The sequence below is a fragment of the Camelina sativa genome, chromosome 16, assembly GCF_030686135.1.
Source record: "Camelina sativa cultivar CO46 ecotype springtype chromosome 16, ASM3068613v1".
NCBI lineage: Eukaryota > Viridiplantae > Streptophyta > Magnoliopsida > Brassicales > Brassicaceae > Camelina > Camelina sativa.
The window spans coordinates 3,097,931-3,120,963 of NC_141895.1; the positions used below are offsets into that span (position 1 = coordinate 3,097,931).

Consider the following 23,033-nt stretch of genomic DNA (forward strand, 5'->3'; position numbering starts at 1 on the left):
AATTGTAGATTATAACGTTTTTCTTTCCCTATATGTTGGACTTTGTATGGATTGTTGATCAGTTTAGAAAGAGGAGATGGAAGAGGCAAAAGGAGAGAACGAGATGATCAATAGTAGCTACATTTTGTTAAACTAGCTACTACGGCTAATTTAGTATGTCTTGTCTAAACTCTTGCAATTTACGAATCTGATTCTTTGTGTTCTGCTAGTAACTGAGTCTTTCTTTACTAACAAGTAGGGATCATCCTTCATGGACCAAACATAGATTACGCTTTGCCTCATGATCAAACACATATTCTCCTCTTGTAAAAATCTCACCAAATGATCTTTCACACCTGATTTGAGTTTGGCTTCAGAAAGTTAAAACCATCTTCGTCTATTAATGGTGAGTAGTGTCTTTAAAATTTTAAATGATGCTTCTTCTATGTTCTGATAACAATGAAAACTTTAGTTTGTCTCACAACTACAACTGAAAACAAATATACACATCAAACTGCAAATTCAATTGTTATATATAAACAGAAGAAAAACACACTCCAGTTGAACCATACAAGGAGAAATTGTGAATTATCCTTATTATATATTCCTAAATCACAGCTTTTGCGTAATGGAATTTAAGTGGTGACTACACTAGTCTAATTTACCAAAAGAATAAACAACCAAAGCTGTCAAGTCACAAGTCTACTAATATCTTGTCTTTTGCCAATGACACTATCCTTGAGTTTTACACACATATCAGTGTTGTTGATCCTTAATGTTCTGTCTCCAACAGTGAAGAAGCGCTGATGCAGAATTGCAGATCTTTCTATCTTTGTGTTTTGTGAGACTCTCTAGGCTTGTAATTAATCTTTCCCGTTTCATGAACCTTGGATCTAGTGTTTTCAGAAAGCTTCATTGGTAGAGATCTCGCTGCAATAGACTTCCATTCTTCTCCAGGCTTGTGTTGAATCTCCCCTGTCTCAAGAGGTCTAGATCTCTGACCGTCTGTCTTGTCCAATACATGAACAGAAGCATCAGGCTTGTGTTGTTTTAGATGAGTCTTGTTGTCCATTTCACCAGACGTCGACGTTTATTTGCCTGAACTGAAAAGGACTTGCGATCACCATCAATTTGTTTAATCTCTGCGGTTTTTTCCTGAGACCTAGATGGAGCTTTGTTGCAAGTAGAAGAGTTTCGTCCGCTTGAGTAAAAAAGAGTCTTCATCCATGAGTTGAACAAGAGATTAGCTTCCATTCGCAACTTAGGGTTTTCGTGATCTCTTAGACTCGCCAACGGAGAGATCGCATTGGAATGACAAAGATCTTTGACAGAGAGATTCAAGCTCTGCTTCATGTGTCGTAGAATATCAAAGCAGCGATCATCATCATGTGATTTCGCAGCTCTAATTGCATAATATGCCAAACGGTGAAGATCAGATGATCTCTCCTCCGTTGCAATCGCAAACTTCATCATCATCTTCTTCAATCAAGTGTTTCCTCTGTTGAACGCTCCAAAACGTTGTAAGCTAGCTAGGGTTAAAACACACACACACACAAGTTTGGATATCGGATTAAGGAAAGATAGAGAGAGGCTTTAAGCGTGTATCTGATACCCTATTATATAGACTGTAAGAGACTTCAGAAAAAGGAAATAAAAGGAAGTAGCTTCCTTTGATCCCAAGGAAATTCACGAAAACAAAATCTTAGGTAGACTTAAACCGACGTCGTGTTGAGGCAATATTTCCTTTTCTTCTTCCTGAGGGTAAATTCGTCAGCTCAAGTATTTTAACGTTAACAAAATCATAATCAGACTAGGAGTACTGAGATCTTCGTTGTTGCTTTCATTAATTGTGTTTGTTACGTTGCCAGTTGTCAAGTTAATTTCCAATTTTTCAAAAGTTGGGTTTTATTGTATTTTGATAAACTTTTGGGGGAGATTTTAGAATTTAGTAGAAACACATGGGTATCATCTGAAAAAATGGTGAAGCTTGCTTTCTTTATTTTTTGTACACTTGGGGGAAGTTTGTCTTCGTTGTTGTTGCCTGGAGAGGGATACACTGAAAAAATCTGTGGACCTTTGATCAATGGCGGAGTCAGTTCGACGATTCTTTTCAATTCAATGGCGGATATTGCCACCGATCATCATCGCTTTAGTTTTGTATATTCCGATTGTCTCGGGAAGTTTCTTTAAACCGTTCAACGTCAGCTACGACCACCGGGCTCTAATCATCGCCGGCAAGAGGCGTATGCTCGTATCCGCTGGAATTCACTACCCTCGAGCCACTCCTGAAGTAACTAATCTCTTTCACGGAACTTTCTAATTTCAGTAGCTCGACAATTTCTGATTTTTGTTCCTTTTTTAATGCTTTGTTATTTGATATTGGTTGGATCGTTAATGATCTTGAAATTGGTGTTTTTTTTTTTTTTCAGATGTGGTCTGATCTCATTGAAAAGAGTAAAGAAGGTGGAGCTGATGTGATTCAAACTTATGTGTTTTGGAACGGGCATGAGCCTGTAAAGGGTCAGGTTAGCTTAATTTTTTTTTACCCTCTGTGTATATTGTCTTGATTTTTGTGGTAGCTCTCAGTGTTTTGATGATTTAATTTCCTATGGCTTGTTGTTTCAGTATAACTTTGAAGGAAGATATGACCTTGTAAAATTTGTGAAGCTTATTGGATCAAGTGGTCTTTATCTTCATCTACGTATAGGTCCTTATGTTTGTGCTGAGTGGAACTTTGGGTACTTTCTTCTTCTTTACCATTGGTGTGTCTCTTAGTTTTCTTTCTCTTTATTCTTTTTTCCTTCAATTCTTCGTTAGTGGGTTCCCAGTGTGGCTGCGTGATATTCCTGGCGTAGAGTTTCGAACAGATAATGAACCTTTTAAGGTATACTTTTTACCTGAATCCTCATTTCACAGTTTCTTTGTTGTTGTAAGTTTTTTTTAACTTCTGTTTTAGCTTGTTAGAAAATCATAGCTTTTCTGATTGTTTTTTTTTTCTAGAATGAGATGCAGAAGTTTGTAACGAAGATTGTGGATTTGATGAGAGAAGCAAAGCTGTTCTGTTGGCAAGGCGGTCCCATAATCATGTTGCAGGTCATATGAGAATTTTTTATTTTCTCAACTTTATTTCTTTAATTAGTGAGCTTTTTTTTTTTTTTTTTTAGTCTTTCTATAAAGGATATGATTTTGTGGATGTTGGTGACAGTCTCTGGCATTCTTTGTTAGCCGAAATAACTTGCCTCGGATTGACTAGCCCTCTTAATTGTGTGATGTAGCTAAAGCAGCTTGCTGAATTAGAATGCCATGGACTGAGATATTTTCTTATGCAGATTGAGAATGAATACGGCGATGTTGAAAAATCATACGGGCAGAAGGGAAAAGATTACGTCAAATGGGCAGCTAGCATGGCTCTAGGGCTTGGTGCTGGAGTTCCGTGGGTTATGTGCAAGCAAACGGACGCTCCAGAGAATATTGTAATGTTGCTAACTTGATTTTTGTGCATTACCATGCCTCTGCATTACAAAAATAGATGTCTCCAGATAATATTGTAATGTAGCTGATCTTGTTCACCTGGCTGATGATTTTCGTAGAGATTTTTTTTCTGTTCCTAAAATAAGATATGCCCAGTCTTTTCCGACCTGCAGTTCAATAAGGGTTTATCTTTCATAACATAATGAAATGATTCCTTGTCTGTAGAACCATCCTTTTGACGTCTGTTGATCTCTTTTCTTCTCAGATTGATGCATGCAACGGATACTACTGTGATGGCTTTAAGCCAAATTCGCAGACGAAGCCAGTACTTTGGACAGAGGATTGGGATGGATGGTATGTTTTTTGTCATGCAGTCTTCTGACGAAGCTTGACGTACCAGTGTACCAGTTGGCCTTAATTGTTATTTGGATTAAATGAGTATGTTAGGTTGACTTTTTGAAGGTACACTAAGTGGGGTGGAAGTTTGCCTCACCGACCTGCTGAAGATCTTGCATTTGCAGTTGCAAGATTTTATCAGCGCGGAGGAAGCTTTCAAAATTATTACATGGTACAATAATTACACACCAGATTCTATTATTTCTCTTTTCCACTTTCGGATGCTCAAGTTCATGTTGAGCAAAAAAAATATCCGGAATCTGTGCTTTCAATCTGTTTGTGGTGCATATATTGATGACTCTGTTTTATGTTTACAGTATTTTGGTGGAACAAACTTTGGTCGAACTTCTGGTGGTCCTTTCTACATTACGAGCTATGATTATGATGCTCCTCTTGATGAATATGGTGGGTGCAAGCTAAGGCTAGCAGGAAAATAGATTGCTAAGAAAAATATTGTTTCTTATTTTTCTAATGAAATTATGTTTTTCATATACTAAGGTCTGAGAAGCGAGCCAAAATGGGGGCATCTAAAGGATCTTCATGCTGCCATAAAACTCTGTGAACCTGCCCTTGTTGCGGCAGATGCACCTCAATATAGAAAACTGGGATCAAATCAGGAGGTATTATTTCACTCTCAAATGCTTGTTGCATATTGTGACATTGGTAGAGTTCACTCTTCTTATCTAGTTGATAATAGACCAGTGCTGTTAGATAGATTTCCTGCCGGTTCGATTCTTACTCTACTTTACCTGTCAAAGTTTTCAATTAGTTCTGATATAAGGATAGTCTTCATTGGCATTTATTGGGAATTTCAGACGGTATTTCTAGTTTTAATTTACATATAAATATGATTTATCTACTGAACAAAATACTGGGCTGTTATTTGATTACCTTTCACAACGAATATGCGGTTAATAAAATATATATATGCTGAAGATTCTGGATTCTTACTTGTAAATGACGCAAGTCCAGGCACACATTTATCATGGACATGATGAGACTGGAGGAAAGGTGTGCGCTGCATTTCTCGCAAACATTGATGAGCATAAATCCGCACATGTGAAATTTAATGGCCAGTCATATACTTTAGCACCTTGGTCAGTGAGTATATTGCCAGACTGTCGACATGTGGCCTTCAACACTGCCAAGGTTTGATTTCCATTTCTACGGTATTGTTAATTCTTGACTGGTAACTTGCGTGGGCAATTCCGTAGAGGTTTTTGTTGGCAATTTGTCTTTCTTACATTTAGACATTTAGTACAGGGGTCTGACAGTTCCTTTACTACATTCAGCGATTTGCTTCTCTATGACTGAATTCTTAAAAACCTGTCACTGTGATGGGACTAGTTCTGTTTCTAATTTCTATTATTTCATATTTGAAACTGCCCCAGCCTTTTTTTCCAACATGGTTATAATAATAACAATGATAGGATGGTGACACCACTCAATTTTCTTCTGCTATGAACTTGACTTTTTTTGTCCTAATCAGGCAATTGGCTTTTTATTTGCTTCAGATAGTAATTGCCACCCAAGATGATTCTTGAGATTATAGTTTTTTTTCTGTTCTTGGGCAGGTAGGAGCACAAACTTCTGTTAAAACGGTTGAGTCTGCAAGGCCTCGTTTAGGTAGTATGTCTATACTGCAAAATGTCGTAAGGCACGATAATGTTTCTTATATCTCAAAATCATGGATGGCTCTGAAAGAACCTATTGGCATATGGGGTGAAAACAATTTTACTTTCCAAGGATTATTGGAGCATTTGAATGTTACAAAAGACCGGTCTGATTACCTGTGGCATAAGACAAGGTAGTTATGCTGAATTTTCTCTTTCATGTCTAACATTTAAGGGAAGAATTCCGAGAAGATAGATATCGAAGATGCTTTTTACATCAAAATTTGACTGAATTATCGGAAATTGTTTGCTGCATGTATACTTTACCAGTTCAATATTTTAGAGAAATGTAGTACTGTGAAATCTATGTTATTTACTAGTTCTTTTTCTTTTTATTTGTAATGGTTTTCCTTCTTTCTCAACCAATTGTAGAATAAACGTAACTGAGGATGACATCTCGTTCTGGAAGAAAAATGGAGCTAACCCAACAGTGTCAATTGATAGCATGAGGGATGTGTTGCGTGTGTTTGTTAATAAACAACTCTCAGGTACTTTACAACATTTTCTCCTGCTTTTAATGCAAGTCTGTAATTGTACAAATGCACAAATGCACTGGTCCTGTATTGCGTCAGTACATGGTTGTGTATGCTGTCTCTTGTGGTTCGTTATGTATATCCACACAATAGGGTCACATTGCTTTCATGAAGTGTAAAGTCTTAAAATTTGCTTCATGAAGTGCAAAGTCTTAGATATTTCTTTCTCTCATTTTTCGCTAACTTTGTCCTCCTACTAAATGGAAGTAAAGGTAGTGTTGTTGGTCACTGGGTGAAGGCAGTGCAGCCTGTAAGTTTTGTGCAGGGAAACAATGATTTACTTCTGTTGACTGAAACAGTTGGTTTGCAGGTAAAGATATACTACAGTACTACCTATTTTCTCCTTTTCTCTTATGCTAATTGTGATAATTTTCGACGTCATGGCACAGAATTATGGCGCTTTCTTGGAGAAGGATGGAGCAGGTTTTAGAGGCAAAGCGAAGCTTACTGGATTCAAGAATGGAGATATGGACCTGTCAAAATCGTCATGGACCTATCAGGTGTAGTAAAGGTGTATATGGTTTTCATAAGAGTCATAAAAAAGTTGAACTTTGTGGATTCATTTTTCTTTCTCTCGCTTTATCTCAAATATGAAGATCCTTGTGTAAGCGTTTGAATGTTTGGGGTTTGTTGTAGGTGGGATTGAAGGGCGAGGCGGAGAAAATATATACTGTTGAACACAACGAAAAAGCTGAGTGGAGTACTTTGGAGACCGACGTTTCACCTTCGATGTTTATGTGGTACAAGGTAAATCTGTGAAACATGTTGGCGTTTTGTTTTTTCATTTCTTCGGAAACATGCTTTTTTTTTTCATTGTTCCTTTTTCTTTCTTGTGAATTAGACATACTTCGACACCCCTGACGGAACGGATCCTGTTGTTCTTGATCTGGAAAGTATGGGAAAGGGACAAGCTTGGGTCAATGGACACCATATTGGAAGGTATTGGAATATCATTTCCCAAAAGGATGGATGTGAAAAAGCTTGTGATTATCGGGGAGCCTACAATTCAGATAAGTGCACAACAAATTGTGGACAGCCTACACAAACCAGGTAAATGTGCATGCAATAACTCTGCAATGACTATTAAATCTAATGGTACTGACATAACATCATTGTATCATACAGGTACCATGTACCACGTTCATGGTTAAAGCCGTCAAGTAATCTACTCGTTATCTTTGAAGAAACTGGTGGAAACCCATTTAAGATATCGGTTAAGACAGTGACTGCTGGGATTCTGTGCGGTCAAGTCTCGGAATCGCATTATCCACCTTTGCGGAAATGGTCCACACCAGATTACATGAATGGAACGATGTCGATAGGCAGTGTGGCACCAGAAGTACATCTTCATTGTGAAGATGGGCATGTAATATCCTCTATAGAATTTGCTAGCTATGGGACTCCAAGAGGTAGCTGCCACAGGTTTTCTATCGGGAAATGTCATGCATCCAACTCGATATCAATTGTCTCCGAGGTAACTTATGTTATTTAAAAGTAGATTTTAAGCATACTTCTGCCAGCAACATTGGCTACCGATTCAAACATACGAAGGAATCTAAAATCCGGTGACAGGGAACCTACCCCATTTGATAATCCAAAGTAGAACTTATGAAGATCCTAATATGATATTAGCAAAGCTCGTAAAAAGATTGTGGTTACAAATTGTTGACATATTGCTTGAAAATTGGTTCATAGCAATTGCTTAATATGACTTTTGTGGACTATCTGAAAAAAATCATTTTTCTCTTCTGCAGGCTTGTAAAGGACGCAACAGCTGCTTCATTGAAGTGTCCAACACTGCTTTTCGCAGTGACCCATGTAGCGGAATTTTGAAAACATTAGCGGTTATGGCACGATGTTCCTCGACTCAAAACACGAGTGACCTTGGATTTTAGATACCCGGAAATCGGCTCAGAATGAAGAACAGCTATTTATCGAAGAAACAAGAGACCACAGTTGACTAAGTAGTAAGAAGAACATGTCCCTTCACAAGCTTTCTTTGATATTTTATCCTTTAAAGTCTGAACAATTGTGTTAGCTCTTGTTTGTCGTTGTATCCAGTCTCTACTTGGAACCAATAAACTCGAAACCATCTCTAAGGTTTCTGCTTGTATAGTTTGTTGTCTGAGAATGCACGAAAACAGTCGAAGTTGATGTAATGATTTGGATCCCTGTCTTTGGGTTACATATAAATATAGTATAGACGTTATATATAAACAGAAGATTTACACGAACCATCAATTTGGCACCTTAAGAGAGTGATGATGATTCCTCTCCATTAGTTTCCTCAACAGTCCTATCTGAGCTTGATTGGACTACCTCACAGGTCGGATGCTCACTAATTGCGTGAGTTGTAATGTTGAAATTTAACATAAAACCAATATCATGTTAAAAAAAAACATTCAAAAATATTAATTCACTATTTAAATAAATTAACATAATAAACTGTAAAGATAAAAAAAAATAGAAGCAGAGACATTTGCTATCTTGTTCAAAAACTTAACTAAGTCAAATATTACAGATAATAAAATAAACTGCAAACAAAAAAAGAGATGGTAAATAAGAAGCAAAACCCTATTAAAATACATTATGATCTGGCTTTATGTTTCAACATATCTTTATTTAGCAGCACTTCTCTCACTATAAATTTGAAAACATCACAATTTATAATCTTTGTAGCAAAATAAATTCATAAATAGTATAGAGAAAAAAAGAAAACAATGGCTTCATACAAGAGCCTTGCTATTTTTTCATTTGCTACATTGATGATTATATTATTAATGTTTTGTGGAATCGGAGAAACCAGGCATGTAGAAGGGTCACATGATATCAAAGGCGGTGTTAAAATGGTATACTTTATGACTTCTGGCGGAAATAGCGGGTCAAGTGGTGCGTTTAAAGCAAGCCATGCAGATTAAGTGGATTATAGTGGATCAAGTGTATCAAGTTGGAAAGGTGTTGGCTAAAATGATTAAATGGTTTAATGTATGTTTCAATTAAAAAACGGTTTTGAATAGTAAATTTATCTTTTGGAAACCTTTAAATTTATTTCCTAAATAATGTATACAACTTTATTTTACATATTATGAAGTTTAAAAATATATAAAAGTATGTAATTTGTAGTTATAATTACGCTTATTGCAAAAACTAATGGATCATGCATTTTTATTCACCTCTAAATCCATATAGAGTGTTTGTGCAATAAATGCACCTACTACAATCACTATCCGAACTTTCACAAATTCTGAGCTTCATATAATTTGGTTAGTTTTCTGAAAATTCTCAAATGTAATCTCACTATTTAAGTTAACCCATACAAATTTGAAACAAATAGACTAAACATAAAATAATAATATACAAGGAAAATATATGATCCACACTTTGGCAACTGCTGTTTAAGGGTAATTGAACGTTGCCACATGCGTTCTTGTGTTTCATGACGGGCAGTGTGAATGGAGAATATTAAGTGGGTAATCCTCTCCATTTATGCACTAGGTGTGAAACTAAGTATATGAAATGGTTAGTAATCTTTATGATGATGACACCCATTGACCCATTTACTTCAATTTTTGTACCATTTACTTGTGTTCATGTGCATGGTTGCATACTTCTATATATAAAACTGTTTAATTTCATAACATAAAATATTAGATTAAATGGATTAAGACTAAGAAACTGAATCACGTTTCTGTTAGATATTTAGTGTAAACTATTTAATTGTATAGCTTTATGTACTATACCATATATTTTCTTAAATTTTTCTATTGATAGTTTTATTTAGTGTTACAACTTTCGATCTCAATCCAAGTTGGTCGGAGACTCGGAGTTAAGAACTTTCGTATTAGATAGAAGTCTTAATGTCTCACCTTTAGAAAAAAAGATCATGGTATTAGAGCTTTAGTTCTATCCTAAACCCACTAGATTATTCATTAAAAATTGAAAGGTGTGTTGTCGTTCTTAAAATGGAGGCCATCTTTTTTTTCCTCCTCCTCTTTCTTAGTTTTCTATTTGTCGTTTGGTTTTGTGGATTTCGATGATTTTCGTCCAATAGTATTTAAATGAATTGAAAAAGAGGCATCAACGGCACTTGTACTGCAAATCTGATTACATAAACATCCCTGACACTTGTCCCATCCTATACATTACTCAATGAATCCCAAGGGCCTGCATTTGTCTAATCATCAACATAGACGACTCATACATTTGCTTGCGGCTCACATCACCTTCCTTTCCTCCTTCCTCTTTAAAGAACTTCTCACTTCCATCCAATATACTCACCACTTGGCTAATGCTAGGTCTTAGCTTTGGATCAGTTCTCGTGCAAACCAAACCTAACCGCAATACCCTCGCCACTTCTTTCCTCTCATCATCATAGACATCATCCAAATGAATATCTGCAATCTCCTCCAAGAGCTTTTTCCTGTTACTGACCACTTCGCGGATTCTCAACACCAAAAGAGCATCTTCTTTTTTCCTTTTGTAATCTACTGCTGGCTGACCCGTAACCATCTCTAGCACCACCATGCCGAAGCTGTATACATCTGCTGCGGTTGTTGCCTCTCCGGATTCCATGTATTCTGGTGCCATATAACCAAAAATCCCTTGCGCAGATCCTTTCTTCTTTGCAGCTTGATGAGCCTGGTCGTTCCTCGATAAAAACTCGGCCAACGCAAATCCGCAAAGCCGCGGATTCATATCTCTATCAAGAAAGATTGTTGAAGAAGTTATGTTCCGGTGAACGACTTGCTCGTCCCATTCCTCATGGAGGTACCGTACAGCGCAAGCAAGCGATTTGATCACGTTGTACCGTATTTTCCATCGCAAACCAGAGTTCCCTGGTTTGTGGTTATGGAAAAGAAGATGGCTTAGCTTACGATTCGCAGAATAATCATACACTACAAGCATTTCTCCGTGTTCAGTGCACCACCCACGGAGCATAACAAGGTTACGGTGTCGAAGCCTGCCAAGGTTAAGTAGCTCAGTGGAGAATCGAGTCACAAGCGCCGGACATTTAGTCATACCGAGACGTTTCACCACAATATGCTGGTCCTGGTTCAGTAAACCGTAATAAGCCGTACCAAAATCAACCTCAGCAACGCGACGAGCGTCGGAGAAATTATCAGTGGCTAAAACGATGTCGTTGTATGATATCTCCCTTGGCGTGTCCAATACGAAAGCTTTAGATGACACCACTCGCCGGCTGTTGTAATTAAAATACTTGTTTTCTCCTGTCTCCGCCGTCTGGTAGATAGAATCCTCGAGGGCAGTAACGTAATTTGACGACGGTGTTGACTCCGAAGACCCGTTGAAGCTAGTTGTGGAGTTGGTGGTCGTCGTTGTTCTGGTCGTCGTCGTGGTCCCCGAAGTTGAGGTTGATTTTAGAGATGTTAAAGGAATATAAAGAGGATGACTCTTAAACGAAGGTAACGCCGGTAAGTTACCGGAGAACTCGCCGGAAAGTACACCGATCACCCATTTCATACTGGGACGATGCGTTGGGTTGTTTAACGAACAGAGCAGAGCAAGATGAACCATCCTCTTCATATCGGACTGTTCATAAGATCCTTTTGGTAACCGAGAATCTCCAACGTCGAGTACTTTCCGGTTATCTGATAACCGCCGAACCCAATCAAGCAAAATGATTTTGTCCTCCGAGAAGGAAAGATCAACGGCACGTCTTCCGGAAACAATCTCTAAAACCACAACACCGAAGCTGAAAACATCTGTTTTAGCGGTGGCGACTGTTTTTTTCCGGAAACTCTCCGGCGGTAAGTACCCGATAGTACCACCTATCCGAGTCGAGTCCGCCACTCGGAACTGGTGGTTACGGAAGGAAGAAACAGAGTCGTAACTCGAATCGGGCTCTGTTTCATCAACCTTGTGTTCTAACCACCTAGCTAACCCGAAATCTCCAAGCTTAGCGTTGAACTCAGAGTCCAACATGACGTTGCTCGTCTTCACGTCTCTGTGAATAATCTGAGTCTCTAACTGCTCGTGAAGGTAGAACAACGCGGCGGCGAGTCCTCTTACGATTTTACCCCTCCGATCCCAATCCAACGGTTTAAAATCAGAGTTCCTCATCTCCGGTCGTCGGAAAAGCACACGGTCTAAGCTCCGGTTTGGCATGTAATCGTAGACAAGAAGAAGCTCGTCTTCGTGTAGACACCAACCTCTTAACTTCACAAGATTCCGATGCCGGAGCTGAGCCACCGCAACAAGCTCCGCCGCGAACGTTTTTTCGAACTGTTCTCCTTTCTTCTCCGCCAAGCATTTAACAGCCACCGTGGTACCGTCGCTAGGTATCACCGCTTTGTAAACACGTCCGAAACCGCCGCTTCCGAGGATCAGCTCGTCGCTGAATGCATTAGTTCCGATGTAAAGCTCTGAGTATCCAAAGATTCTTGGATTCTCGCAACCGACTTTGCTGGAGAGCTGAACACCTTCCATGTCAGTGAAAGATTTATTAAACTCCATCGAAACAGAATCTTTACTCTCGCTGATACTACAAAGATTCAAACGTTTCACTAATTTTGAGCTGTGTATTCGCCGGAATAAGTCTCCGATCAAAGTCACGACTTGACGTCCACAGTCACGGCTCTTCTTTTTCTCCTCATCTTCGTCTTCTTCTTTGGTCTCTTCTTGAACCACCGCCGGTGGCTTTAACTCGCCTGATTCTGTCGGTAATACGAAACAGAGACGGTCCATTACCATAGGCGCCATGTGAATATGTGTAGATAACGAAATGTGAACTGAGTTTAAAGATATGATAATAATGCTTTTATAACATTTTTTTTTTTGGGTATCTATTTGACCGACCAAAATTGAATGATGGATTTTTGCCAGCAAGGATGTTTTATTTATAGTGTTTTGTGTGTTCTTTCTAGAAATATTTATCTTTTGAAAGTGTTACTATGAGCATATTATTTTTTTTTTGGTAAGAACTATGAGCATATTATTTGAAATATAGTTTTGAAGATTGGGAGGCATTAATTTCAACAAGATTAGGTTCGCGTGGTTTGAATACAGCAAACCCTTTCATCGGGTTTGGTCATTTACGGGTGATGTGTCATGGCCCAGGATTTTTTCACTTTTTGGTATAAAGTTTTTTTCTTTTTTTCTTTTTTATTCTTGGCTTGGCTCTAATTGATTCTTGATTTTTCAACGAGAATTTTCTTTTTTTAAAAAAAAAAAAAAAGACTTCCATTGATTTCGCAAAAATTATTTAACTACGGAATTGTATATATGTATAATATGGTACGAAAGTTAAAAAAAATATATTCATATTATATGTACCGATGTACGCATGGAGAAAATGAGACCGAAGAAGACTTTCAAAGCGTGTCGTCGAGAAGAACATTGACGCGTTCGAAGACGAAGCTTTGTCTTCTTCTATTTTCTTTCCTTTTTTCTTTTTCCTTCTCGTAACATAAATTCTAAAAAGCCTTTATGATGATATTACGAAAATTTAACTATGGAGAAATATAATAACATGATAAACCTCTTTTTCTTAATGGCAACAAGTGTAAACGTCTTTCTTAGTTCTGTTTTTATTGTATGAATCAAGTAGCCAACAAAGACAACGAGCTTTTTTAGTGGAGTACTAAATTTAGATACTTTTTACGTCCGCGAATCAAAATATGTCACAACACCAACAATTACCTAGTATATAAATATATAGTTTATCTCAAATATAATGCTCCACTGGAATCAACACATTTGATAATATTTGTGTCAGGTTTAACTATTTACACATTTAAATGTAATAAGATTGATTATCTAGTTCTTGAGATCGATGTTTGGAAAATTTTCCGGTGGCTAATTAATTTGCCAATGGGTTTTTAAGACAGACTTTAGATAAAAATTATATTCTCTCACATAAATAAGCAGATGACATGGTCAAGAGACTTCTTGTTTTTGTTAATTTAATTTATAGAAGTCCAGACTATTTTGGAGTCTGTTTTATATACTAATTTGAATTTGATGATATTAATTTCCGAGTAGTCGATCACGAATAATGTTTAGCAGCGTATTGAGCCTGATTTCTATTATTAAAAAATAAAAAAAATTAGGTATCATCACTGTGTTTTTTTTTCCTTGGACAAACCTTGACTATTCTTTTGGTGAACATATCCTTCCGCAAATAGATTTCGTAAATCTACCATATTGTAATATAGTACTACTAGTTTTCTCCCCAGCAATCAAGTAGTTCAGAAGAATTATGTAAATCTGGTGAGAATTTTTATGTAGAATCATATGACCAAATAACTTTACCGCAAGTTACAATATATAATTAATATTCAATAATTTCGATTCATTTTTCTTTTCTTAAATGTTCGAATTTTGATGACATAAAAGACTATGAAAAACTGATTAATGATCAAAATGATGGTTAAGTTAGAGGAAACATGAGATGGCATGTCGACCTAGCGATTTTGAAGATGGAGATTTAGTTGTATATATAGTGTGATTGGTAAAAGAAGGTATGTTAAGTGATTTAAATACAATATTGGTTAAAACAACAAAAAATGATACTATAGATTACAATTTACTTTCATAACATGTTACTTTCATAACAATTTACTTAAAATCTGTTAGATATAGATTAATAAATTTAATATAGTAGTATTAACGTACTCTCAAAATGATGCCCATGATGGTAATAGTATAAAGCAACGGCAACCGCTTTAGGGGGGCTTAGATTCAGGGACCTGCAAGTCTGGAACAAAATGCTCTGCCTAAAGTTCATTTGGCGACTGTTGTCGGTGTCGGATTCTCTCTGGGCACAGTGGCTAAAGAATATGAAGGTAAAAGACGACATTTTCTGGTCCATTGACGCAAAAAAACAAGCTTCCTGGACCTGGAAAACTATCCTCAACCTCAGATCCCTGGCCCGCAACTTCATTCGCAGTCATCTTGGGAACGGTGAACTTATCAGTTTTTGGTATGATTGGTGGACTCCCTTTAGCCCTCTAATCGACTTTATGGGGCCTACAGGACCGTCTCAGACAGGGATTCCGTTAAATGCAACAGCTTCCAATGCTTGCTCTGATGTTGGATGGGCTCTTCGACCTGCTCGATCGGCTCAAGCAGAAGAACTCCACATCTATCTTACCTCAGTTCATCTTCCGCTTGGTCCATCTCCGGATATTCATGTTTGGTGTATTGATTCAGAGGAGTTTGACCAGTTCTCAACCAAGAAGACTTGGGAGGCCCTGCGACAAAGATCGTCTCTACAACCGTGGACAGAGCACGTCTGGTTTAAAGGTCATATCCCCCGCCATGCATTTATCATGTGGTTGATGCACTTGGACAGGTTACCAACAAGAGACAGGCTCGCAAGATGGGGAATGCAACTCGATCTATGCGGCTGCTTATGTGGATCGCATTTGGAATCAAGAGACCACATTTTCCTCCACTATGAAATCAGCGAGGTCCTTTGGAGCAAAGTCACCCATCGGTTGGGCTATTCTGCGTTCTCCTTCCACACCTGGCTTGCATTCTCAGTCTGGCTTGATACCAAAGACTCCATCTCCCCCCTCAGCCTCCGTCGTCTTGCTGCTCAGGCCACCCTCTACTCTCTTTGGCAGGAACGAAACAACAGATATCACAACAACATCTCCACTGATGCTATTGTTCTCTTCAAGAAGCTAGAACGCCAAATCCGGGATGCCCTCCTAGCAAAGCAACACCGGAAGCAGTTCGCGCATCTTCTCCAAACCTGGCTGGATTATGACTAGGTTCTCTACTCAATAATCGGTTTTGATTCGAATTCTCCTTGTTTTTTATTATTTTTGGACAAGGATGGTTCGCTTGTGTATCACCTATCTGTATTTACTACAGTCCTTCATCTAATGAAATTCACATGTTTTACAAAAAAAAACGGCAACCGCTTTGATTCTACGTATTGTAACATTAATGAACCAAAGAGATATATACGCACGTCGTAACACGGAGGCATCTTTAGTTGAGTGGGGAAAGTGGAAGACAAACATGAGTAAGATGTTGATATAAAATAGCAAATGGGAAGCTATATAGAAGAAGAAGAAGTAAACATGATTATCATTTTTGATTAAACCCCAATATATATTATGGAATGGATTATCAATCAAATCCGCCCCAACTTCGACGTTTCATCTTTTCTCTCTGGATTTATGACATCAAAACACATGTGATTATCTCCCAATCACTCATGTCGAGTTCGTGTCTCCTAAATGATCAACAATTTATGAAAAAGAGAAAGGACCCCAAAGTCAACAATTTTGTACTATTTCTTTGGAAACAAAGATTGCGTTAAGTTCCAAATTCATTTACTTCTGTCCTCTATTTCACTCCAATTATGGTAAAGCTATATAACATTCTATCTCAGTGAAGAATATTCAATCCTACAGTGGCGTGTGAAGTTATTTGGAATTTTGGATATAAATTAAACCAAAGATAACAAAAATTTAAGAAATATTGAAATTGAAGTGCAACACTTCACTCTTTGAAATTTTGACGCCATTAATAGACATCCACATCAAGAGTTGATTTGTTGGTTGCATTCACATATTCGTACTGTGTTTAATTTTTATTTTGCAACAATTTAAACATATCATATTGATTTTTTTTTTTCATAAAGAAAATACAGCCACTTGCAAGTTGCAACTATAAAAGAAAATGAAAGCTTTGGTCGCCGCAACAAATGGCGTGATCAGTGTCTATTTAAAAGAGTTTCACTGAAATAAATTTGTTGTTTCGTACTAATTTATCTATTTTTAATTATTAGTATTGGTTTATTTTTGCCAAATTATCAATGTTTTGTAACGGGAGAAGTTGACATATATATATGTACAGTTGGAAATTAGGAAAAACTTTTATAGGATTGAGCAACGGACATAATGCCACCAATCACCATAAATGCATAAAAGATAAGGGCGGCAACTTAAAAGAAAAAGGAGCTAAATGAAGATAAGATTGCTACTTTTAATTCAAAACATTAATACTCCATTGATATAAGAACTAAAACGAACTGGACTTAAATTTAATTAAGTTAATTACCGAGTTTAACGTTTCTTATTTCACTAAAGGAATCAGAAATTAAAACTAACCAGAGAAAAATATATATTATTAGACTTGTTAAAACATGTTTTTTTTTGGTAAGACTTTGTTAAAACATGTTAGAAGGTGTTAAAACATTTTAATTAGTGTATAATCAATATTCACTGCAACATCTTCAGTTCTGCATGGGTCTGAATCTCATAGATTATCTTATGGGAGCCCCTGTAATTGTTTCTAAAATAGAATACAATTCATCCTAGACCTTTTCTACGAAATCGAGTATGACAAACAAACAATATAAACAATTCGTAAACTACAGTATATGGAATATGAAAAGATTCAAAATTTCATATTAATTACCTTCAAGTTATTATTGTATATATATAGTTGGTTTGTAATTAAAATTTTGTATCTATTTATATTGCAATAAATTTACTGGCTGGAGTCTGGAGAGGTTGGGTGATGTCGTTGGCCTACCTTATTTTGTATCATTTATTTTTGTTAGCTTTCATTTACACAGCCCATGAGAAGATTACGGCTTTGGAATCTCCCAGTGTAATTGTTACAACTGCTTGCTACTCACTCATGCTTTGATCCGAATAAGTATGACCTTTTTGGCCAATTATTTCAACTACATATTTTATATGAATTAAAGATGCTAATTTCTCAATAATTTATTACAGCCACTCATATTACATACTTAGCAACTGTTGATGTCATCAGATTCTCATCTTGACAAATATGGATGGTTTCCCTTCATTATTTTTAGTATTTTAAGACATGATTATATTGAATCTAGATAAACTGTACTAATAAATATGTCTTGTAAAACAAACGAACAAAAAGCTGACCTATTCTAATCCAAACCAAACAAATCTATCAGAAAACTTAAACGGGTAGACTAGACCTATACCGTACTGGATTCTTTTCTAAGTCTAAAGATATTTGATTCGGTTGACATGTGTAACTAGTTTTCCAGAAGAAGAAAAAAAAAACACACACATATATATATATATATATATATATATATGTGTGAAATTGTGAATTATTCAGTTTTTTTAAATTTTAATGATGCATGACATCAAGTAAAAAAACGATGTGTAGGATTTAATTTTGAAACTAAGTAATACACACTCTTTTTTTTCTTTATGTTAAAGTAGTGGTATATACATTAATACATACGTACATATAGTTTCGTGGTTTGGTCATACCAAATATCCAAATTGGTAAATACTTTTTGGGTTAAGAAAACCACTTTATAAAAGCATCAGAGAATAATGTACATATATTTGTGATCGATAATTTCAAACAAACATACCTGTGCAAAAACATTAGAATCTTGGTCTTCCTGCGCAAAAAACCAAGACTTCGAAAGAAAATCAGGTGAAAGCTTAAGAGACAGACAATTCTGATAGTACACGAAGTTTGACAATATGGTACACGAAAATGTCTTAGTGTTTCACTTATATTATTTATTAAAAGATATATAGCATTTACTTAATTATAATTTAGATATATTTTACTACCACAACAGAAATTATATGCTTGTGCCAGATATCAAATATGGGTGTATTATTCGCATATATAACAAATTATCTAATTTGATTCAAAAATTTCAAAGTTCAAACTTTTAAAAATTGTTCCGCGATGATATATACTTATTACAAACTAAGAAAAAAACGTACACCTACTTTCACTAAAATCGGCTTTACCGTGACTGAAGCTCACATTTTTTCAATATAAAAAGGCGAAACCCTATATGAATATTTGACTTTAAGGATGCTATTTTTTAATTTCAAAAAAACATTATAGTGAAAACACTCAAATTGAAAAAAATGGTTTATGAACGTGTGTGTAGAAAGAAAAAGTGGTTTATCGCTTGCTTATAAATTAATTGAAATGAAAATATGTTTTTTTGACTTATGAATTTCAATTTTCACAAAAAAAAAAAAGAGGTATATATGAGATTCAGTGACATATTAATGGGCTTTAACTGTTAACTATAGAACTACGGCCCAGTTTAATAAACCAGAGTCTATAGTTTATTAATTAATTACGCATTATCTTCTTCATCTCTCCACCATTAAAGGAAGTAAATAAAAAGCTTCGATTTTTTTTCAAACACTCGAGAGAGAGAGAGAGAGAGAGAGCGTCGAAGACTAAAATCGCGAACTGTGTCAGTGTGGGAAGGTGACGCCACTCTCTGTTTCGGTTCTGGGTTTCTCTTGTTGTTTCCGAAAAATGGGATCTTTCATCTTCTCGTTCTCGGTTCTTGGTTTTTGTTCAAGAGAGAGACAGAGAGAGATGTATGTTCGACGTTTTGCCTCTAAATGCAGAAGTAAGAATTTTTTGGTTTTTGAACTGCTACAATAAGTGCTTAATTATACATACCCTCTTCTCTTAATCTCTTAGTTTCTCTTGGCGTGTGTAGGAAGTAAAAGACGGTTTTTGGGAATCAATTAAGCTCTGTATCAATGACTGGTAAAACTCTCCGGGTTTACCCATCTCCTCTTGCAACTTACGATCAAGTCGTGGCTGACAAGGATCTCTTCATGTCTACATTGGCCAACTTACACTCTCAAATGGGTACAAAATTTTGGTAAGAATCTTTTTGATTACAACACTTTTTTGCCATCATCAGTCCCCAATGTCCATTGCTGAATTTATGATTTATACATGATTTTAGGATTCCGAAGGTAAGATTTGAGGATATGGACTTGCATAAGGTTTTTTGCGAGGTTACTTCACGTGGTGGAATCGAACAGGTAAACTATCTTCATCGTCATGAGATTTAAAAGAATAGAAATCTTCATGTAATCTACATAAAGATTAAACTTTGTTTGTGTTTTTTTGCAGATAGTACTTAGAGAACAGAAATGGAAGGATGTATTTGATACGTTTAACTTCCCCAAATCACAACGAAACCCCATCTTTATCCTACATATGCGCAGACTCTACTACTCGCTACTTCACAACTACGAGATCATCTACTTCTTCAAAGCTCCTGGCCTGTTTCCTACATGTATTCAGATTTCACTTACTTGCTACTTCATAGTTACGAGATCAACCACTTCTTCAAAGACTTGGCTTACGAAGATGAGCCTCTCTTCTCTCTTTTCAGTGACCGGATTTGTGTATGGAAAAAATGAGAGTGGTTATCTTGTTACTTTCACAATGGGATCATGGAACCTGGAAGGAGTTTTGTATGAGTCTACAGAGAAGAGAGTTACTCAAGATCTACAGAAACAGAGTTATGATATTTTCCCCAACACTTTTGACTGATAAAGCCAACCCTCAAGAGCTTTTTAAAACTAAACACATTCAGTGGGACAAGGCCATTAAACAGAAGAAAATAGAGAGGTATACAATATCAACACTATGTTAAGATCTGGCTTTCATTGTCTAAATTCTAGACCTTCATTGACCATTATTCCTGATAAGTGTATCTTTATGATCAACATAAATTAGATTATTATTGATGCTTTGCCGCTGCAACAATGGCCTCCCAAGGAGAACACTGAAGCTGATGTTCTAATGCAAGAATCGGAGGAAAATGAAGATGAGGAATACTATTCTGATTCCGAAGTGGAAGATCTGTCTCTTTGGGCTGAGCAAACGACTCATATGGAGAAAGCCAGTGACTTGATGGTGGCCGGTGAGCAGAGCTCTTATTCTCTATTTTTTGTTATGACACAGGGTTGAACACATGATTTTCAGACATGTTACTTTATAGAGTCAAACCCCTAGATGTACTCCTTGCTCAGGGAAACCAACCGATATAGGTATTTGGCTATTAGCTGAATCATTGCTGCAACTCTATCGTGATTGGTGTAGTTTGAACATCACCTGGAAAGCAGCCAATTCTCATTATATAGTTGGGTGTGTTTTTGTTTTAGTACGTTTTACAACATAATTGTAAAACTAGCATAATTGGAAAAAGAGGGTTTGTGAGATAGAGATGGTTTGTAATAGAGAAAGAAGTGGGGTAGAGGGAGTAGGAGAAAATTACAAAAATGGAGCTTTGTATTTGAGATGTGAGTGATGATGCATCACAGTATCACACGATTTCTCCCTCTCTTTCTATTGTTTTTTATTTTTATTTTATTTTTGTTTTTAAACATAACCCATAAATTTTAATAACTAAAATACTAATTGTTGTAATTTTTTTTTATAAAAAAATTTTAGATACATAAAAATTTTATGTTTTTTTCTTTTATTATTTGATATGCATTTTGTTTGATAATTTTAAATATATATCATTTTTTTTTTATTTGTACAATTTAGTAGGTGTACAGATGTAATTCGTATACACACTTATAAATTTAGTATTTGTAATAAGAGAAATATATGGTTTTTTACTATTTCTATATGGTTTTTTACTATTTCTATTGTTATGTTTCTTTCTTTTTTTAGCATACAGATTTGGTGTATCCTTCTAAAATATTGATATTGTTATTTTACTACGTACGTAATTTAAAAATTAGTTTCACGTCTTAAGAGATATCAAAAGTTTTAGTTAAAAATCTTGTTATCATCCCAAGTTTGCAACAAACTATTCGATGAAAGGTTGAACAAATTAAACTGAAACACTTTAACGAAAAAAAAAAAGCAGAGTATACTTCTGTTTTTCTGAATGTTACTTTGCCATTTTCCGATTACAATCAAAATATGTTTTAATTGGTTTTCTTAACTTGTAAAATTAGTTGGTTTCCTCGATCTCCTCTGCCTAATATGATATGTATACCGAGAAAACCAGTAAAATAACAATATATGAATGTTTCAGAAGGATACACCAAATCTGTATATGCTAAAAAAACAAAGAAACTAACAATATTGTCTTCTTTTTAAAAAAAAAAAACTAACAATATTGTCTCCCATGTCCTTGATTATTTAAAGCTTCAATATAATAATCCTTTCATGTTCCTCACACTAAAGAAGAAGAAAAAAAGAATCCAATCATTCTATCAACAAAAAAGAAAAGAAAAAAAAGAAATGGGTATGTCTAAGAAATTAATGAAGGCTATAATTATATATGTGGCTCTTATTATGGTGTTCTTCACATTTGCAACACTCAAGACCAATGCACAAGAAGTGATAATAAGCTATGACGCTCTCGCCCAAGATCATGCATGGGGATGTAGTCCAAAGTATCCTAATTTACCCGCTTGTCAGAAAGAAAAGGTCAATCCTTAGTTTCAAATATGCGGAATTATACTTCTTTCAAGTTCTGTTTATTATAAAAACAGTATCGTTTATTGTTTATACCCAAATGTTTACTTTAAATTTATGGTGTTTAAATGTGAAGGAAAAGTGATATCATTAATTTCTATATATATGTACATATGTCATGTATTACATTATTTGTTTTAAATAAAAATTATAAAGTTTCACCAATACAACTTGTTATTTGCTCCAAGTAAATTATCTTCGATTGCAAATTAATTTTGTTACATTTAATGGAATTTTGGTAAAATAATAGACTACCGTCAACTGAATCACGTCAAAATTATTTAAAGTTAACGCGTACATCTTTGATTATTTGCTCCAAGCTAAGTATGAATTCAATTATTGATATCTTTATGAGCGATAAAACTATCTCTATGATTTTGATCTTTTGGCTGTAACTAAATTGTCTAAATGATAGCAATAAGTGGTCTCGGAATACTACAAATAGCATTTCATTTTTAGACACCCTATAACCAAATTACTTCCAAAGGATGAAAGCTAGGCCATAAATTATACATATACACAGCTTTATTTATACTTGTTTCTCTGTCGCTCTCTTTAAGATCACTATATACGTAGATTGTAATCACATTGGTTAATCAGATTTAATAGTAAAGTGTCAGTTCAAGGTTTCTGTTTTGGTGTTTACTTAAAGATGAAAACGTGTTGATGATTCGCACATGCTTTTTTTGAACTTAATAATTCCGCAATGCATTAT

The 23,033-nt window shown here is 35.7% G+C and overlaps 5 protein-coding genes across 8 annotated transcripts; 4 read left to right on the top strand and 1 right to left on the bottom strand.

Annotated features, from left to right (window-relative positions):
- Positions 1-1,849: 1,849 nt before the first annotated feature.
- On the top strand, positions 1,850-8,269 carry LOC104749584 (beta-galactosidase 9). 4 transcript variants are annotated; one of them, XR_015584552.1, is made up of 20 exons: positions 1,850-2,269; positions 2,409-2,504; positions 2,605-2,717; positions 2,797-2,863; positions 2,980-3,072; positions 3,309-3,452; positions 3,716-3,804; positions 3,913-4,018; positions 4,164-4,251; positions 4,345-4,466; positions 4,819-4,995; positions 5,421-5,472; positions 5,593-5,653; positions 5,892-6,007; positions 6,265-6,362; positions 6,442-6,563; positions 6,689-6,799; positions 6,894-7,102; positions 7,178-7,526; positions 7,807-8,269. XR_015584552.1 is itself a non-coding variant. In XM_010471241.3 (20 exons), exons 1-20 carry the CDS (start codon positions 2,063-2,065, stop codon positions 7,945-7,947), a joined length of 2,550 nt encoding a protein of 849 aa, XP_010469543.2. In that variant the 5' UTR covers positions 1,850-2,062; the 3' UTR covers positions 7,948-8,269. The 4 variants fall into 4 exon arrangements, 2 of the variants coding, with proteins under 2 accessions (XP_010469543.2, XP_010469542.2); XM_010471241.3 differs by having other exon boundaries at positions 6,442-6,552; XR_015584551.1 differs by having other exon boundaries at positions 5,421-5,653.
- Positions 8,270-10,089: 1,820 nt separating this feature from the next.
- LOC104749585 (receptor like protein kinase S.2) lies at positions 10,090-12,982 on the bottom strand. The gene has a single exon (XM_010471242.3). It carries the CDS (start codon positions 12,770-12,772, stop codon positions 10,199-10,201), a length of 2,574 nt encoding a protein of 857 aa, XP_010469544.1. The 5' UTR covers positions 12,773-12,982; the 3' UTR covers positions 10,090-10,198.
- A 1,868-nt stretch (positions 12,983-14,850) lies between these two features.
- On the top strand, positions 14,851-15,789 carry LOC104753302 (uncharacterized). Its single transcript, XM_010475574.2, has one exon. It carries the CDS (start codon positions 14,851-14,853, stop codon positions 15,787-15,789), a length of 939 nt encoding a protein of 312 aa, XP_010473876.2.
- Positions 15,790-19,208: 3,419 nt separating this feature from the next.
- Positions 19,209-21,450, top strand: LOC109129431 (high mobility group B protein 15-like). The gene is made up of 5 exons (XM_087490059.1): positions 19,209-19,427; positions 19,521-19,688; positions 19,776-19,854; positions 19,946-20,449; positions 20,558-21,450. Exons 2-4 carry the CDS (start codon positions 19,564-19,566, stop codon positions 20,369-20,371), a joined length of 630 nt encoding a protein of 209 aa, XP_087346185.1. The 5' UTR covers positions 19,209-19,427; positions 19,521-19,563; the 3' UTR covers positions 20,372-20,449; positions 20,558-21,450.
- A 631-nt stretch (positions 21,451-22,081) lies between these two features.
- On the top strand, positions 22,082-22,287 carry LOC109129679 (uncharacterized). The gene has a single exon (XM_019238252.2). The coding sequence runs from the start codon at positions 22,082-22,084 to the stop codon at positions 22,280-22,282; it is 201 nt and encodes a 66-aa protein (XP_019093797.1). The 3' UTR covers positions 22,283-22,287.
- The last annotated feature ends 746 nt before the right edge of the window (positions 22,288-23,033 follow it).

Excerpts from the sequence above, each read along its gene's own strand:
- LOC104749584 (XM_010471240.3), top strand. The coding sequence starts at position 2,063 with ATGGCGGAGTCAGTTCGACGATTCTTTTCAATTCAATGGCGGATATTG. Across the intron at positions 2,864-2,979 it reads CAGATAATGAACCTTTTAAG|AATGAGATGCAGAAGTTTGT; the intron begins GTATACTTTTTA and ends TTTTTTTTCTAG. Across the intron at positions 6,363-6,441 it reads CTGAAACAGTTGGTTTGCAG|AATTATGGCGCTTTCTTGGA; the intron begins GTAAAGATATAC and ends GTCATGGCACAG.
- LOC104749585 (XM_010471242.3), bottom strand. The coding sequence starts at position 12,772 with ATGGCGCCTATGGTAATGGACCGTCTCTGTTTCGTATTACCGACAGAA.
- LOC104753302 (XM_010475574.2), top strand. The coding sequence starts at position 14,851 with ATGAAGGTAAAAGACGACATTTTCTGGTCCATTGACGCAAAAAAACAA.
- LOC109129431 (XM_087490059.1), top strand. The coding sequence starts at position 19,564 with ATGACTGGTAAAACTCTCCGGGTTTACCCATCTCCTCTTGCAACTTAC. Across the intron at positions 19,689-19,775 it reads CAAATGGGTACAAAATTTTG|GATTCCGAAGGTAAGATTTG; the intron begins GTAAGAATCTTT and ends ACATGATTTTAG. Across the intron at positions 19,855-19,945 it reads CACGTGGTGGAATCGAACAG|ATAGTACTTAGAGAACAGAA; the intron begins GTAAACTATCTT and ends GTTTTTTTGCAG.
- LOC109129679 (XM_019238252.2), top strand. The coding sequence starts at position 22,082 with ATGGGTATGTCTAAGAAATTAATGAAGGCTATAATTATATATGTGGCT.